Genomic DNA, 17329 nt, shown 5'->3' with positions numbered 1-17329 from the left:
TGCATAGCCAGTTGTTGGAGAAATCGAGATCAGCCATGGACGTAAAGGATGCAGCAGCAACATTAAAAGGGAAAGAAAAGGGTTAACAAGAACATTACTCTTAAACAAGTGCAGTTATAGCCTACATAAGCTGCCATATTTTCTGCTTAACTTTTTATTAGAATCCTGGTCGAAAGAAGTGCGTTTTTTCACTGAGCACATTCTCTGCAGTCTGACCTCGATGCACTGCAAGCTCACTCTCGCTCCTATCCGAGGTCAATCATTAACACCATCACTACTTACAGTACATGTGTTTTTATTGAACTAAATAATAAATTGACAATTGCTGCGCGTTTAGCTAGAATGCCATACAAAACCAACCCATTGGGCCACTGAATCTGCATTAACGACAACAGCTGGGGCAATAGCCTTAGTCCTAATGGGTTGTTATCATAGCTATCAAAATCCAGTGTTTGGCATTTTGCGTACGTGAGTTTTTGTTGTAGATGTCTAAAAAAAAAAAAAAACTTGTATGCTAATACTGTGCTAATTAATTGAGATTTCTTACAGCTCTTACAGGTTGTTGGCCTTGTCTGTTACGTTGCTTCTATTACTCTCCCCTTTTTTTGTGAGTCGCTTTGGATAAAAGCGTCTGCTAAATGATTAAATGTTATGTAAATACATTATGATCGGCTAAAACAAATACGCAGGTTACTTTTCTAAAGTAAAGTCAGTGTTCCTCACACTGTTCACGTGAATCGCAGCACAGTTCGACACACACACACACACACAAAATACAGGCAGTTCAATAGGGACCGCGCATCTCTTAAAGGGGCCGCACTATATTCACACTGGTGGAATATGGACCTCCTCCAGGTATGGTGTAGTACTGGTGCGCTCACAGGTCCGCATGACAGCTTTCACATTACCAATTTTTCATACAAACTGTGCCCTGTTTTAAACTAAACTGCCAATGTAAAAACTTCCTTTGTTATTATTCTTAAAATGAGAGAAATCACTGCTTTTCCTGAATTTTTAAACTTAGGCTTAAGAGACATGAACAAGTTTTTTGAAAAACATGTGACCTTTAATACATGTCTAGTCTTCATGCTCTGAGTATGGTTTCACTAATAATAAACATACATTTGCATAAAGCATGCATATTTGGCCATACTCATGTTGATTAGAGTATTACAATTAAAACATTAATTTAAGGTACATTTAGAACTGATAAATGTGCAATTAAATTGCAATTAATCGCGAGTTAACTCATGACAGTATGCGATTAATCGCGATTAAATATTTTAATATTTTATTGATTCAAATATTTTAATTAAATATTTTAAATTAATTTTTAATTGACAGCCCATAAAAATATATATATAAAGGCAGTAAGCTGAGCTTTGGATAAATCTAACTCTATTTCGCAAATCATATAGTTTACATTGATATACATGTCATTTTTATTGCGATATCTTGATATATAACATTGTAATGTTACACCCCTGTTATTTTGTGAAGTTGATTTTCATTTGTTTTATTTTCTTTTCTTTTTTTTAGGTTCAGCAGCTCTCTAAAAAGGAGATTGAGGACCTCCTGCGTAAAGGAGCTTATGGAGCTCTAATGGATGAGGAGGATGAGGGATCCAAGTTCTGTGAAGAAGACATTGATCAGATTCTGCAGAGACGCACACAGACCATTACCATTGAATCTGAAGGCAAAGGCTCAACTTTTGCTAAGGTGATGACATTTAAAATCTTGCACACTTTTTTTTTTTTTTTTTTTTTTTGCCATGGCTGAAGTATTTGATATTAAAGTGATAGTTCAACCAAAAATGTAAATTCCATTGTTGTTTACTTACTGTTAAGTTGTTTCAAACCTGTATAAATGTCTTTATTCTGCTAAGAAAAACTTAGCAGTGAGTAAATTGTCAGAATTTTCATTTTTGGTTGAACTATCCCTTTAACCCAAAAAATGACCCACCAATCAGTTAATGTGTAATTACCAGTATATATGCTTACTACGCATTTCATCTTGCTCTTAAAATAGTGCAACCTAAAGGGTAAGTGTCTCTGATCTCACTATTTGTATTCATTTTTTCTCCCTACCAGGCGAGTTTTGTGGCCTCTGGGAACAGAACCGACATTTCTCTGGAGGACCCAGATTTCTGGCAGAAATGGGCAAAGAAAGCAGAGCTGGACCTGGATGTGATCAATGGCAGGGTAAGATGTAAATTAACGGAGGAAAGGAGCTCTCTTATACTATGAAATGCCTCGCAGGAGATGTTGAAGTGAGGCACTAAACTGTAGCACCTCTCTGTTGTGTAATCCTGTGTGGAGCACTTACGGCTGACTATTATTCATTGTTTCGTTAATGCCAGGGTCATGCATTAGCAGCTTTTGACAGGTATCATATTCATAATCCTGTTTCACAATTGATAACTGAAGATGCTGTGAATTCAAATCGGGTAGTTTCTGCCACACTTGGTGGCGTCACTCCTCATAAATATGCTATCTGGGCATAATTAATTAGGCTGATTTCCCCAGGCTAACAATGCGTGGAATGTAGCCGTAATTGAGCAAAGGCTAAATTGTTTAAACTTGGCCAGGAAGCATTTTCTGTAATTATACCACTGTTCTTTGCACTCAGGAGAATTCTGCATGCAGAAAAATCTCAAGTCTAAATAAAAGTTCTTTATTCACATTTTCTGCATATGTCCTTGATGTATAGATCTTCCATCTTGTCATCTAGCAATTACCTATATCATGGTGCTAAACAAACAGAATCCTTTTCTGTTGTCTTAAACACTTGAGAGGGAGTGTCCTAACCCCAGATCATTTCTCTTGTCAGAATAATCTAGTGATTGACACTCCTCGGGTCCGGAAGCAGACTCGTCATTACAGTTCTATGAAGGAGGATGATTTGATGGAGTATTCGGAACTTGAGAGTGACTCCGAAGACAAGCCTATTCAGAAACCGCGGAGGCCCCAGGACCGAACCCAGGGGTACCCCCGCAGTGAGTGCTTTAGAGTGGAGAAGAACCTGCTGGTGTATGGGTGAGTGCAGTCTGGAAATGGTTATATTGAAACAGCCTTGTTGGTTTTTAACACATTTGTACTTTTTTATTATTATTATTTTATTTATTTTTTAAGCAGACGATGCTAGTCTAAAAATGTTGCTATGTTAACATCTTGCCACTTGAGTTGTCCCTGGGGGCTTTCCCTATAATTAGTTGCCTTTTAGCAGATGCTTTTTGCTCAAAATCAACTATACATGACCCTGTAGGGCAACACAGCACCCCCACTGGGAAAAATATCCCCACACATTTCCCACATAAAAATTATTGCAGTCAACTAACTTTTTCAGTCCATGTTCCCCATTAATAGTTTTTCCTCAATCGTAACTCATCATAGAAACCAGCTTTAGAAGGAAGCACATCCCAGTGCCACGAAACAGGATATTCAGCTTTTAGCTTTGTTTTATTGCCATCCAAATTCCCCTTGTCTCGTCTTGTTTTCCATTTGGAATGAGAATATCTGGTAGCTCACAGCCCACCAGTGCAGTGGCCGAGTTTGTCACGCTTGCTTGTCCCGGGGCAGTGGCAGACACGGCGCTATCTAACGCGCACAGTTAATTAAGCGCCAGGCCTCAGTGCACTCAGCACTAATCATGGTTGGCTGCACGCACCATGTCTGACCAGTATCTTTTTTTTCCCCTCCTTTCAGTCAGACGTGTCTAGACCCCTGGGCTATACGGCAAATTAGATCCATCACGTCTGAGAGCTTTGTCTCTTTTGATGTGTTTTTTTTTTTTTTTTTTTTAAACAGTGTAGGGATATGAAATCAGAGCGGACCTTCCCCCCTCTTCCCAAAAAGCCCTTTAGGCCTGTGCTTAGAAAGCACTTGAGTACTCAATCAAATAACAAGGGCATTGGGTCTCCTCATGGTCATGCACCATGCCAGCAAGGAAGTGGTGCCTCCCCTACTTCTCCAGTTTGTGAGAAATGGTACAATCATAGAGTAATAATATTCTTAAATGGTCTTGACACTGATCGTTATTTTTTTCCCCATACAGTACAAATACAGTTTTTGACTTGGTTTAACTAGTCTTGCCAGTGACATTTTCATGTTTCTTTACAAAATTGAACAGAGCCTTGGCTAACTTATTTTCTGTTGTGTGTAGCTGGGGCCGCTGGGGTGACATCCTGTCCCATGGACGCTTTAAGCGTCCACTGAGGGAGCGAGATGTAGAGACCATCTGCCGAGCCCTTCTGGCCTACTGCCTGCTTCACTACCGTGGAGACGAGAACATCAAGAGCTTCATTTGGGACCTCATAACCCCTACCGAGGACGGCCAAAGCCGCACACTGACCAACCACTCTGGTAGGACAGTACACACTTGAATATGCACTTCTTCATTCTGTGAGCTCTCTTGCGTTTATCTCTTAATGTGTTAAATAATGGCATTTTGTGGTTTCAGGACTGTCTGCTCCTGTGCCCCGGGGCCGTAAAGGGAAGAAGGGGAAGCCGCAGGCTGCTCAATCTCACATCCCACAGGCTGACTGGCTTGCTGACTGTAATCCTGACATCCTCCTTCAAGAGGATAGTTACAAGAGACACCTAAAACACCACTGCAACAAGTATGTCTTTTTCCCCAACCTTTACAGAAACTTCCAGAAAAAATGATGTAACTCTTTTTCCAAGTTTAGGGTTTTAACTCTAATTAAATGCCTGAACAAACTAAGCAAGGTCTGAAGTTACTAGAAAGCTACAGGCAGGTGAGCTTTCATAAGGGTTTGAGCAAAACTCAGCAGGACTGTGGCTCTCCAGGACCGACGTTCGCCACTGCTGATAAATACTAGCATTTAATCCATATTTTCTCCCTGGCTTTCCACTACTCTAAAATTGTATTGGTTCTATGCACTTTAAAGTACTTGTGAAGTAAAAAATGTAGGTCAATGTTATCACAAGAGTCACCCCATTGAGGGTCTTGGAGAATTGTATAATTTAAGATCTAAGTTTAATTAGTATAATTTAATTAGTATAACGTACTATTAGCGTAACAAATATGTATTTATTCAAAAGATTTGTACATGACATGCATTTTTTAAATGTTTGTAAAATTTAGCCACAAAATATCTAAATATAAGCTTTTCTGCTGGTATTTTTTTTGAAAGTAAAATTTTGGCTTCCAAGTCTGATATCATCAGAAGCAGGTGCATTTGAAGACTTGTGAAAAAGCTTTTCAACTTATAAAAAGTAATTTTAGCAAACTTGTGAATTTAGCTGAACATTTCCAAAAGTAAGCGCTGTTACCTTGTGTTACAGATGTTTCATTAAGTTGCTTGGCTCCTCCATAGTTTAGCTTTGACTAATGAATGTCAGTTAAAAATGGCCAGCTGTAGAGAATCTGGCAAAAGAAAGAGTCCCATCTTTCTGGCAAAGGCTTCTGCCAAATGACTGAAATAATGAACGACGGGCTGAGGGGAATCTTTTTCATCACTGAAATGAAAGATTTTAAGATCACTCAATAATTCATCGTTCAGCTCATCAGGCCGCACATGATGATTTTGCCTCTCGCCCCACATGTCCATTATGCCCTCTGTCTCGCCGACTTGCGTCTTTTGTTTTTCGAGGCCTCTCTGGTTTCATTTGATAAATAATTTCTGTTGCCAGGCCAGCATTGTTGTGTCCTGCCTAACATTAGGCAGTGACGGCAGAGAGAGAAAAAGAGAGACAGAAAGGAAAAAAAGGTTTACACTGCTGGCTCTGATGTGCATCCAGAGAAGGGGAACAGAGCAACAGCTGAGGAAACGTTACGAGACGATAAATGCGAGGTGCTTAGACCGCCAACCATCTGCTCGCCGCACTGCAAACTTCTGCCTCTGTACTTTGGAGGCGTCCCGTTAGCACCTCCCCAACTTCCCTAACAGCATTAGGAAGGAAATGAAAACGAGAGGATGAAGGTGCTGGAGTGCGTATGTGTGGAGGAGGGGGGAGAGGGTGGGTACAGGCGGCTCCCCGAGCGCAGCGGCGCGGTGCCAGGCCAGGTGCCAGGCAGACCTGTTGGAAGCGGGTGAAAGGCGGCACACACAGAGGTGATTATGTGCAGCCATCTGTCAGGCGTGGAGGCTGCCGCACAGCGTGGCTAATCAGCCCTGGCAGCATGATGGATGAGCCGTGGCACATGCCAAAGAGCTGCTGCTGCCGCTGCTACTGCTGCTGGCACAGCTCAGAGCTGGCCAAACTTACTCGCTCTTTTGTTTTCTGCCTTCTCTCCTTCCTTTGTCCCTTTTTCCTTCCTTTCAATCTATGTGGCACTCCATTAACCCCCAACTCATCTGTTTTTCTCTCTCTCTCTCTCTCTCTCTCTCTCTCTCTCTCTCTCTCTCTCTCTCTCTCTCTCTCTCTCTCTCTCTCTCTCTCTCTCTCTCTCTCTCTCTCTCTCTCTCTCTCTCTTTTGCTCGCTCAATCTCTGACAGAGTGCTGCTGCGGGTCCGCATGCTGTACTATCTGCGACAAGAAGTCATCGGAGACCAGGCAGACAGAATCCTGGAGGGAACCGATTCAAGGTTGGCATCTCTCTCCATTCCCTTCCACCGAATCCTGCCTGCTGTTATCTTTCCTCTCCCTCCATCACTTTCTCCTCCTCTTCCCCCTTTCTGACAACACCCCCACCCAGATGTGCATGCATATATAATGTGCAAACGTGCTCACCATGTTGATTATCTCAAGGACTCAACTGAAGTTCTAATGACTGCGAGGGGCTCGCATGTGCATGCAAGTGCACAGGGCGAGATTAGCGTGTGGCTCAGATCTCTGGCCGTAATCAGGTTGACCCTAAATAAACAAGATGAGAAATGGGCCTAAATGAGATGTGGCTTGCTAATGCTTGCGTTTCCTACCAGATGTCTGCAGATAGACATTAATGCCGCTCTCATTAGATTATATGCCACTGCGGCCATCTCCTGGTTTTAATCACTCTTTCCTGTGTTTGTTTGTCTTTCGTTTATAGCGAATTGGATATCTGGATCCCACAACCCTTCCACGCCGACGTCCCCACTGATTGGTGGGATCTTGATGCTGATAAGTCCCTCCTCATCGGCGTCTTTAAGCATGGTAAGCTCTGCCTCTTCATGGCTGCTGCTCTCCAACTGGTGCTTTTGCGGAGACAGTTCACAATAATTGCTAATGTTGACCTATTGTAATATTGCCTAGAAATTAATCGTGATATTTTCCGACTGGCTGATCCTGCACTAGATGGAGGATGGCTGGGAAAATGGATGGGGGAAAAGAGCCGAGATCTAATCTATCAGATGCAACAGGCTCCTCTCAGCACATTTTATTAACATTGACCCACAGTGTTAAGAATTGTTCTGGGAGAGCCTGCTAAATTCCTGGTTTGGGACTTGATTGTTTTCATTTGTGAAGTTACGCGGCTGTCACAATTTATCTTTTTGGGAAAAGGGGGCCAAAAGCGGTATTTAAAAAGAGAGATGGAAAGCAGTTTCTCACCTGCTAACTTTAATTGTATAAAGTGTAGTAATAGTCACTTTATTTAATTGTCTGCTGCTCTCACCACCAATATTAATCTCTGTGCAAAGGGGCTTTTATGCTTCTCTCAGATTGGTCTTTTTCCTGAATGAGTGTACAGAGAGCTCTCTCTCCAGTCTCCCCCGGTGCACTGTGCTACCTCGTTAACTCAGCTGGCCTCCATATACACACGCACACACAGGAGCGTGTATATAACAGGCAGCCTGTTCTTAATCATAATCCCAATTCAGTAGGGAGGTCTGGGGAGGAAACAGGGAGAGGAGAGGTGGCAGGCCTGGACTGCAGAGGAAAGAGTGATGGCCTATAAACCCCCTCATGATTACAGTTTGGCTCGGGGCGCGGCGGCAGTTAGGAACAATGTGTCACCGCATAAATCCTAATTGAAATGTGATGTTCTAGCGGGGGAGGGGGTGCTCGAGCCCCGTCTGATCAGTGGCTCAGCTGAAGTGAGTCCAGCCTGCCAATCGCCTCCCCTGTTGTGCACTGTAGGGATCCGCAGGCTCAAATCTGTTCTGCTTGGACAGTTTCAACGGGCATTTTCCTCTGGCTTTCCTTTTGTTTCTCTTTTTATTATAATTTTTCCTTTGGTTTGATTTAGTCTTCTGGTACTTTTTAAATGTTTTTCAATGTTATTGCAGCACATTGTGCTAGCTAATCTTGTTTTGAAGCCTGATTTTAGTTTGTTTGTTTGTTTGTTTTTGGGACCAGTGTTTTCCAAGGACCTTTTTTGGTCATTGTTTGAGTGGATTTACTACTTGGTTATTGTGTCGCCTGTTATATTTCCATTTTAACCACTTCAAGTCATTTTAACTTTAAGTAAAAAAATAAAGTACATATGACATACCAGTGATACTTTTTCTGCTTTCACATCGCCTGGGGAAATAATAGCTCCCCAGCCCTCAGTTTACCCTGTAATTATGCAATTTTTTTTAATGTTCGCCGCTGCTCTCTTTTCTTCCACTAGGCTATGAGAAGTATAACTCTATGCGTGCTGACCCCACCCTGTGTTTCCTGGAGAGGGTGGGTATGCCTGATGCCAAGGCCATCGCTGCCGAGCAGAGGGGAGCGGACATGATGGCAGATGGTGTCGAGGGGTAAGTTTGGCCCAAAATCACAGCCCCAGCAAGAGGGACTCCTCCTGCTCTTTCTTTCTCTGGCTCTCTCCCTCTTTCTTTATCACCCTGCCTTTTTGTGTCTTTTCTTTGTTTTATCTCCCACTCTAAAACCCTTTCTCTTTTTCACAATAGAGAGGATGAAGACCCAGAGTACAAACCACTCCGGATGCCTTTCAAAGACGATCTGGATGTGAGTATAAAGTATATTAGTCTTGACTATCTAAATTCACTATTGGTAATATATTGGATTTTATAACTTTTCTTTACCATGTCCACAGGATTTTACAAACTCTCCTCTGGATGATAAAGATGAAGGGATGGATGGTGAGACTGGAGAAGGTATTTATTTCCCTGGTGCACAGGTGTTACCCATCATACTTGAATTTTACTTCTGTGCTCACTGTTGGTGTCTGTTTGTCCACACTCAGCTCCTAAACCTGGTGAGAATGGGAAGGCAGGGAATCTGTACTGGCCGCCAGCCTCTGCTCTTACTGCCCGATTGCGCCGCCTCATCACGGCCTATCAGCGCACTCACAAGCGAGAGCAACTAAGGCAGGAAGCCATGATCAAACCTGACCGGCGCCGGCGCCGCCCGCGTGATGACATTCTTGCCATGGTAACAGAGGGAGGAGCTTATGCTCCAGAGGGAGCAGTGGCTTTCATGGCTGAAGGAGGGCCCTTCATGGCCAAGGGATCACCTTACATCCCTGACAGCGCCGCCCTGCTGGCTGATGGAGCGGCTTATTTCAAAGAGCGACGGCAGAGGTGAGCTACTTCTAGATCTTTCATTTAAAAAAAAGTTCTTCTACTTTAGTCACGCATCACCTCATTTTTATCAACATCTGTTTTCCAGATGGACAAGGCGTGAAGAGGCAGATTTCTACCGTGTGGTGTCCACGTTCGGTGTGGTTTATGATGTGCACAGACAGTGCTTTGACTGGTCCCAATTCCGTGCTTTTGCTCGTCTGGATAAGAAGACTGATGAGAGCCTGGAAAAATATTACTACTCTTTTGTGGCCATGTGCAAGCGGGTGTGCCGGATGCAGGTCAAAGCAGAGACGGGTAAATTCCTCCTGTCTTTTGAAAGTGGGAATTTGTTATTGCTAAAAATATAGAAGTGTTCGAAGATTATATTATTTTACATTTTTCCTTTTCCTTCTGTGATTTTATTTATTTATTTATTTATTTTTCTCCTGCCTTTTGTTTTGGTTGTGTAGTCCCCAAAATTTTATTTTCTTCATTGTGCCCTCAATCCAGGCTGATTCCTCTAACTTTTAGAAACTCTCTTTCCCTCTCTGTTTATGCATTTACATCATTTCAGTACTGTTAAATATCTTAAAATGCTAATGTTTTTCATACTGGACATTATAATATTGTGATGCCTAGATGGATTTGTAGAATTTAATTATTCTTTGTAATTTATTAATGTTAAATGTGTAGTATTATCGATATAAACAATCACCATATCCTCCTGGGACGCAGAAAAAAATTATTTTGGATGTAGTATTTTTTCCATGCCATAACATTGTTTAGAGCATAAGAAACAAATGGGGGGAGAACATTTTTTAAAAATTTACTTATCAATCACCAATCAATTTTTAGGTTTTTGTTAAACAAAATTTGTTTAGAAAGATGATTCTGAACTATGTTATGATCGATTTAACAGAATGCATTGATATACCATTTTACCTAATGCAATATGTGGGTAAAATGGTCATACTTTAACTATAAGTGTAATAATTGGCAACATTTTCATAATGTCTAATATTTCATAGGAATATATTGATATGTAATTTCTTTCCATATTAATTTGTCTCCAAAATGCCTGATAAACATGATTTAAGTCCTGATGTCCACTACAGTGGACATTTATGAAATCAATGTCCTGTTTAACAGTATATTTTGATTAGAAACCCCATAACATTTTCCTGAGATGTTGATTTATAATTTTAAATTATAATTACAAAATATAATATTTCCATAAAAGTATTAAACCTTTGTCAGTTGTTCTTAAAGACCAAGAAGTTGTTTTTGTCCTGGTGAAACCTCCAAACATTTGGTATCTCTGCAAAGCCCCGAATGTCCCACAGTGAAAACTGTGACATCTATGATGTCAGAGAAATTTACTAAAATATAATGTCCACTACAGTGGACAAAAGTCTATTCATGGGATATAGGTTGTCTGCCATGAAAATATTGTTGTTTTTTATTTGTGCATTTTACATTTTGATGTTGCTTTTGATTTAAATTTTAGTTTTCAGTTTATTTAACTTTATCTTTACATTATTCAACATTATCTTTTTGCTTGCAGAACTCCCAGACCCCACCCTCATCATTGACCCCATTACAGAGGAGCGGGCTTCACGAACGCTCTATCGTATTGAGCTTCTGCGGCGGATCAGGGAGCAGGTGTTGCCACACCCTCTGCTGGAGGAAAGGTTGAGTCTGTGCCAACCCAGCCCCGACCTCCCTGCCTGGTGGGAGCCCGGACGCCATGATCGAGACCTCCTGCGGGGTGCCGCAAAGCATGGTGTCAGCCGCACTGACTACCACATCCTAAATGACCCTGAGCTGAGCTTTTTGGAGGCCCATAGGAAGTTCACACAGGGCAAAGGTGCAGAACTACCTATAATGTCTGATCCCCTCACCCCTCTGACTCTGCTCAAAGATGAGGAGGGGAAGGAAGAGCATGGAGATGTGATGGTGCCCAAAGTGGAGAACAGTAACATGGAGGAGGTCAAAGAAGAGAAATCTGAAGCCCTGTCTCCTAAAAAGGAAGTGAAGGAAGAAGAGGAAACAAATGATTTGGGTCTTAAGCATGAGCCTGAGGAGGAGATGGAAGTAGAGAAAGATGCAATGGAGGTTAAGACCACGGTAGAGTCAGGTTGTCCTGTGGATGGTATGGCTGAGGAGAAGCCCATAGATCAAGAGTCCACAGATACACTTCCTACTCCTGAGGATAAAAACACTCAGGGTGAGAGAGAGCCTCCCTCGAACACTGAGACTAAAGCACCCATTGACAAAATCTCTGAAGAAGATGAGGAAGAAAAGCTGGATGAGGATGACAAATCAGAAAAATCTTCACAAGCGGAGGGTGAATATTTTATTTTGCATTAACTACATTTGTTATATCTCTATCTGTGAAATAAATTAAACCAGTTTTAGAATAAGCTTCAATTTTCTCTATTTAAATTACCACTAAATCTAGGAATGGACTCATCATCTGTAACCAAACAGAACTGTAAAAGGAGTTGTTTTACTGGACAACTGTATTCCATTGATTGAACAAACAGATTATTCTGCCCCCAATTTAGTCCACTTTTTGAGACTGTTGGCTGCTCAAGCATTTTTGAATGCGTTTACACTGATTTTCTCTGTATAGGCTGGGATAGACTTACTTTACATTTTCAGGAGACTATACTTGGCGACACAGCATATATTTTGATTTTAAAGGTTGTTACAGCCTTGTTTGTATTGAAAGATCAATTTGATTTGCAGTTGGAGCCGCCTCTGAGAGGAAGAATTTTGATGAGGAGAGTAACGCCTCCTTGAGCACTGCCCGTGATGAGACCAGGGACTGCTTTAGTGTTGATGATGTCGAGCCGTCAGCCTCTCAGATGCTCGGTGAACGCTCACTGTTCTCTTTCTGGCCCAAGGTTAGTCAAACATGTGCATCCACTTGTCCCTTCTAATGTAGTATTATTGTATGCCACAAAAGTAATTTGAAGATAAATGAAGCCAAGCCCATAGCTGTGAGGAAAACAACAATGCAATGCTTGGTGAAAAGACCGCACTTGTAGTTTCAGTATTTCGTCCTTTTAATAATAGAGCAAAATTGCATAAGATCTTTGAGACCTGAAACCTGAGCTGAAATTGAGAAAATTTGATACCCTTTATGTATCCTGTAGTTTATTATGCATGCATACACGCGCATACGCACGCTCACACTTGTGCTGCTCTTCTGTGTTTGTACTTCAGGACAGGGTAATGATCAATCGTATGGACAACATCTGTGAAGCGGTCATGAAGGGCAAGTGGCCTTTCAACAGGAGGCAGTTCTTTGACTTACCGGGCCTGTTGCCTGGCTACAGCTCCATGACAACGGACAGCCCCCTGCAAAGGCGGAGTCTTGGTGATCTCTCAATAGTGGGTCAGACCAGCTATAGTGGTAGTGAGGACCTCACCATGTCACCACAGGTCAACAAGGCAAGTCCCACCAATAACCCGCCCTACTGCACCCTGAGACTCACTGTGGGTGTCAATGCACCGTTTATCTTTTGTTTAAATTTTATTATTATATATTATATGGATTTTAAGTTATGTTGATTAAACACCCTGTCAATGTTCTTGTCCAGGATGAAACTTTAAGCCTGTCAGTACCACGACAGCGGAGACGCAGAAGGAGGAAGGTGGAGATCGAGGCAGAACGGGCTGCCAAGCGCAGGAACCTGATGGAGATGGTAGCACAGCTACGAGAGTCTCATGCTGCCGAAGGCCAGGCACAGGCCATAGACCTGACCAAAGCTCTGCACGGCGTGTCCTCTTCCTCCTCCTCTGCCTTCCCTGGAGCCTTGGCCTCCTCCGCAGCCCTGAAAGCACAGATGGAGCTGCTGCAAGCAGGCGCTTCCTCCAGACCAAGGGCCAATGGCTCTCTACTTGACACTGAACTCCCCAACCGGAGAAAAAGAGGTCGCAGGAAAAATGTGGAGGGGTTGGAACTGCTCTTTATGGGGAACAAGAGAGGACAACTCAGTGCGGTACGTATCCTGTCAGGATGTGATGGGGGGTGTCATGCTGTTTTCGTTCTGTACATTGCCCCTTTTTTTATCCACATATTTCTGTTTCTCATTTTGTTCCTTTGCTTCTACAGGAACATTCTGATGGGACCAAAGCTTTTGTGGATGGGCGAGCACACAGACCCATGTCATCTCCTGCACAGAAAGCCCCTGGTGAAGGCCTAGAAGAGGGAAGCCATCTTCAAGCAGAAGATGGTCCCAGCACTAAGGACCTACGGGAATGGCTGAGACAGCACCCCACCTATACTATGGATGTGCCTGGATACGTACCAGTGAGTGCAATTCTTTGTGCCTACCCATCTTTTTTTCTGCTGGTTGATGAGGGAATGTCCTGTGCAGTTTGTGGTTTATCTTACCGACTTCTCTTGTTCTTATCTTTCAGAAGAATGAGGACCTCCTCTCCCAGTTTGCCAAGCCTAAACAGAAAAGACACAGATGCCGCAATCCTAACAAGATTGACATTAACACGCTGACCGGAGAGGAGAGAGTCCCTGTTGTTAACATAAGGAATGGAAGAAAGGCAAGTATTCTTCTTTTTTTTTTTAATGGATCCATTTTATTTCCCCCAAATTATTCTTTACACTTGCTGCAACATTTGCAACTTGTATGATTACAGATGGGAGGAGCCATGGCCCCTCCAATGAAGGATTTACCACGCTGGCTGATTGAAAATCCAGAATTTGCCATCGCCCCAGACTGGACAGATATTGTGAAGCAATCTGTGAGTCTTGATTTTATCTAAATTCATTCTTTTATTCCACAAGGATGAGTCAAATTGAACAAGTGACATCAAAGAGATATGTTACAAAATGCGTCCAGTTCAAATAAATGCTGTTCTTTCAAACTTAGTCATCAAAGAATCCTGGGAGAGAAAAAAAAATAGTTTACAGCAATATTAAGCAACAACTGTTTTAATGGTGAGTTGTACCTTAATTATATAATATTTTATTTTTGTTGCCAGGGCTTTCTCCCAGAGTCCATGTTTGACCGTCTCTTGACTGGGCCAGTGGTCAGAGAAGAGGGTGTGCGGCGCAGAGGCAGACGTCCCAAATCTGAAATCGCCAAGGCGACGGCGGCAGCGCAGGCAGCGGCCGCAGCAGCAGCTTCCACATCTGGTGTTAATCCTTTACTGATGAATGGACTATTTGGTAGTATGGACTTGACCAGTCTGCAGGGCCTGCAGAACCTCCAGAGCCTCCAGCTGGCAGCTGGCCTCATGGGCTTTCCTCCTGCTCTCGGAGGGGGAGCGGACGGCAAGCACGCCGCGGCCATGCTGCCTCTCATGCTTCCTGGCATGGGTGGCCTTCCCAACATGTTCAGTCTGGGTGGTCTGTTTGGAGGAAGTCTGGCTGCAGCTGCGACAGCAACCAATGGTGCGTCTGGTACAGAACAGGCCGAATCTGAGGAGAATCCCAACCTGAAGACAGATAAGGAGACCAAGGAGGAAGGAGATGAGAAGGAAAAGGAAACCGAGAAAACGACTGGAACTGAGTCTGCGGAGGCTACTGGTGACGCTGCCGCGCTGAATGCAGCTGCTGCAGCCGCTGCTGCTGCCGCCACCGCCGGCATGTCTACTAGCACGCTGGCCTTCAACCCTTTCCTGCTTTCCACCATGGCCCCAGGCCTCTTCTACCCATCCATGTTTTTACCCCCCAGCCTTGGTGGCCTGGGCCTCCCAGGCTTCACTCAAGCTTCTCTAGCTGACCTCCAGAGTGCTGTGTCTGGGGCCTTAGGGGCCGCCAATGAGGACAAGGAGTCCAGCAAAGCGCCCGGCGCAAATCAGGACCTGAACACCTCTGCGGCTGATGTCGAAACTGCTGACAACACACTTGAAGACAGTGACTCAGAGGAGAGCCAGAACAAGACTGCTGATTCATCAGTACTAGATGATGACCTGGCAGGGCCAGTAGAGGAAATGGACTCCATGGAGGGTGGAATGGATGATGAGGACGATGATGATGAGGAGGAGGATGATGATGATGATGATGATGAGGACAATGATGACCCTGCTGATGAAGATGACAAAAGTGACTGAAAAACTGAATCAGGCCTTCTAACATTTCCCCAGGGCTGAGGAGACACTCTGAACTCTGACAGGATGGTTAGTCCAGATGTTTACATGCCAACTCAATATCCAAAACACTTTGGTCGTTTGGTTTTTGTTGACAGGTAACATTAAGAGGAAAGCAAATAAGCTGTCTCTGTAACCATTAGCATAGCCAGGGATGATGCGAACACATAGATTTGTGCGGATGTCAAAAGGGTGTTTTTTTTTTTTTTTTTTGTTTTTTTTTTCACTGTATTTTTCTTTTTGTGTTTTTGGTTGTTTTTGTTGTTTTTTTGAAGTCTTTGGCACTGTGTGGGTGCCTTCTAGATGAGATGGAAATTTCCTGAAATATTATAGGAATTAATCGTTCCGATAGTGCTATGCTGCTCTCTCTTTATTTTAATATTATTTTGTTTTCCTTTTTTCTCTATTTCTCTACTGTTGATATTGTAATGATGAGTAGCATCTCGTAATGTTCAGTGGTGTTCAATTTAACGGCATTAAGACACTCTCCGCTGCTGAGGAAGAATCGTGGTTTTCGTTGTACTGTTCTGCTGAGGGGAGCGGGCAAAGTTCTCACATATCATAGCCTACACTCAGACTGTTCCCAGTCTCTCACACTGACAATCCAAACGGGTGAGGAGACCTCTCGACCTGTGGAGACAGCAATAACGAAGGCAGCTCTTGAATGTTCGATTTTACTCTTTTGACTAAACACCGGAAAGTGTGAAAAAGCAACATGAAATAAATTACTGCAGTCAAATTGTCTCATTGTATCCATGTTAATGCACTGGTGTAAGAATAAAATCAGGTACCTTTATCTATTTGAATGGACTTTTGTTACTTTAGCCACAAAGCTGAACAGCATTACCTCAAATCTAACTAGCCTTGAAGTTTACAGACATAAATGTTGTACATGTTTTGTTTTCTTTTGTGAGTGTCTTTTTTTTTTTTTTTTGAAACCATCATGTATGATGAACTGTAAATTGCTGCCAACTGTAGTAATGATGCTTTTAATAAAAGTGACTCACAATATTCGCCTAGGAAACCAAAACGCTGTTTGTGTAGCTCTGTGGGGATATCAACTAACCTTTTATATATAATCTAACAGAATAAATTGTTCATTCCCTTTACATTCACGTGTTTGATCTGTTAAATTAGATTTATTTTAATTATTTGCAAAGATATTTAACCATTAGCACCAAATGTTTAGTTCCAGCTCCAGCAATGATGGTTTTACATGCAGAGTACTTGTTACAGACTTTAAAAAGCACTAAATACAATGAAATTATTTCATCTGAAAACGATTGTGCACTAGATGCGTCATACAGTAGCACTGCATGACCTGGTTGCCAGGGAAAGAGGTTCCGACAGGCCTGTTTACTCTAGCCATCATAAACACCATCAGTCCTGTGGAGCGGTTGACATAATGTGCTCCGACAGGACGGGAGGACATGGCAGGGGCTCTCTGTCCGCTCCAGTAGCCAGCCATTATGAGCCTAACGCCTGGAACAAGGCTTTTTCCCCCCCCTCTCTCGACAGACATCTTTCATAATTGCACTTTCCGATGAAGTGGCTCGTGAAATCCATAGGTCTCGTGTGCACCCAGCTTGCAGCTCTTGGCAGGAGTTAGAGTTTGAGATTTGGACAGGAGCTGCTCATACACGGACTTGTCAAAATGATGACTTTCATTGTTGCTATTGAAGTCCTGAGGTGTTAACATACGATTTTGGATGTGGGAAATGCTTTCCCTTGTCCTTAATATTCGAATAATAGTGGACTGCTGTTGCGTTTGAGTAGATTTTTCTTTGCTTCCTGTGTTTAATGAAGATTTTTTGT

The 17329-nt window shown here is 42.8% G+C and overlaps 1 protein-coding gene across 3 annotated transcripts in view; it reads left to right on the top strand.

Annotated features, from left to right (window-relative positions):
* The window catches only part of chd7 (chromodomain helicase DNA binding protein 7), an 81228-nt gene extending 64703 nt beyond the window's left edge, over nucleotides 1-16525 (top strand). Inside the window, exons 19-39 of one of the 3 annotated variants that reach the window (XM_067453862.1) lie at nucleotides 1540-1719; nucleotides 2091-2201; nucleotides 2830-3035; nucleotides 4162-4361; nucleotides 4459-4618; nucleotides 6461-6550; nucleotides 6994-7097; nucleotides 8497-8626; nucleotides 8780-8837; nucleotides 8926-8986; nucleotides 9076-9412; nucleotides 9501-9709; nucleotides 10959-11741; nucleotides 12146-12303; nucleotides 12626-12853; nucleotides 13003-13404; nucleotides 13518-13715; nucleotides 13826-13963; nucleotides 14060-14164; nucleotides 14405-14507; nucleotides 15003-16525. In XM_067453862.1, coding sequence (XP_067309963.1) covers nucleotides 1540-1719; nucleotides 2091-2201; nucleotides 2830-3035; nucleotides 4162-4361; nucleotides 4459-4618; nucleotides 6461-6550; nucleotides 6994-7097; nucleotides 8497-8626; nucleotides 8780-8837; nucleotides 8926-8986; nucleotides 9076-9412; nucleotides 9501-9709; nucleotides 10959-11741; nucleotides 12146-12303; nucleotides 12626-12853; nucleotides 13003-13404; nucleotides 13518-13715; nucleotides 13826-13963; nucleotides 14060-14164; nucleotides 14405-14507; nucleotides 15003-15478 — 4437 coding nt within the window. In that variant the 3' untranslated portion in view covers nucleotides 15479-16525. Of the gene's footprint in view, nucleotides 1-1539; nucleotides 1720-2090; nucleotides 2202-2829; nucleotides 3036-4161; nucleotides 4362-4458; nucleotides 4619-6460; nucleotides 6551-6993; nucleotides 7098-8496; nucleotides 8627-8779; nucleotides 8838-8925; nucleotides 8987-9075; nucleotides 9413-9500; nucleotides 9710-10958; nucleotides 11742-12145; nucleotides 12304-12625; nucleotides 12854-13002; nucleotides 13405-13517; nucleotides 13716-13825; nucleotides 13964-14059; nucleotides 14165-14404 lie in introns of all 3 variants that reach the window. The other 2 variants (XM_067453861.1, XM_067453860.1) reach the window with 2 other exon arrangements.
* The last annotated feature ends 804 nt before the right edge of the window (nucleotides 16526-17329 follow it).

This window comes from Pseudorasbora parva, chromosome 9 (genome assembly GCF_024679245.1).
Source record: "Pseudorasbora parva isolate DD20220531a chromosome 9, ASM2467924v1, whole genome shotgun sequence".
Taxonomy (NCBI): Eukaryota; Metazoa; Chordata; class Actinopteri; order Cypriniformes; family Gobionidae; genus Pseudorasbora; species Pseudorasbora parva.
The sequence above is the reverse complement of the archived record's forward strand: the minus strand, read 5'-3'. Positions and strand labels throughout refer to the sequence as shown.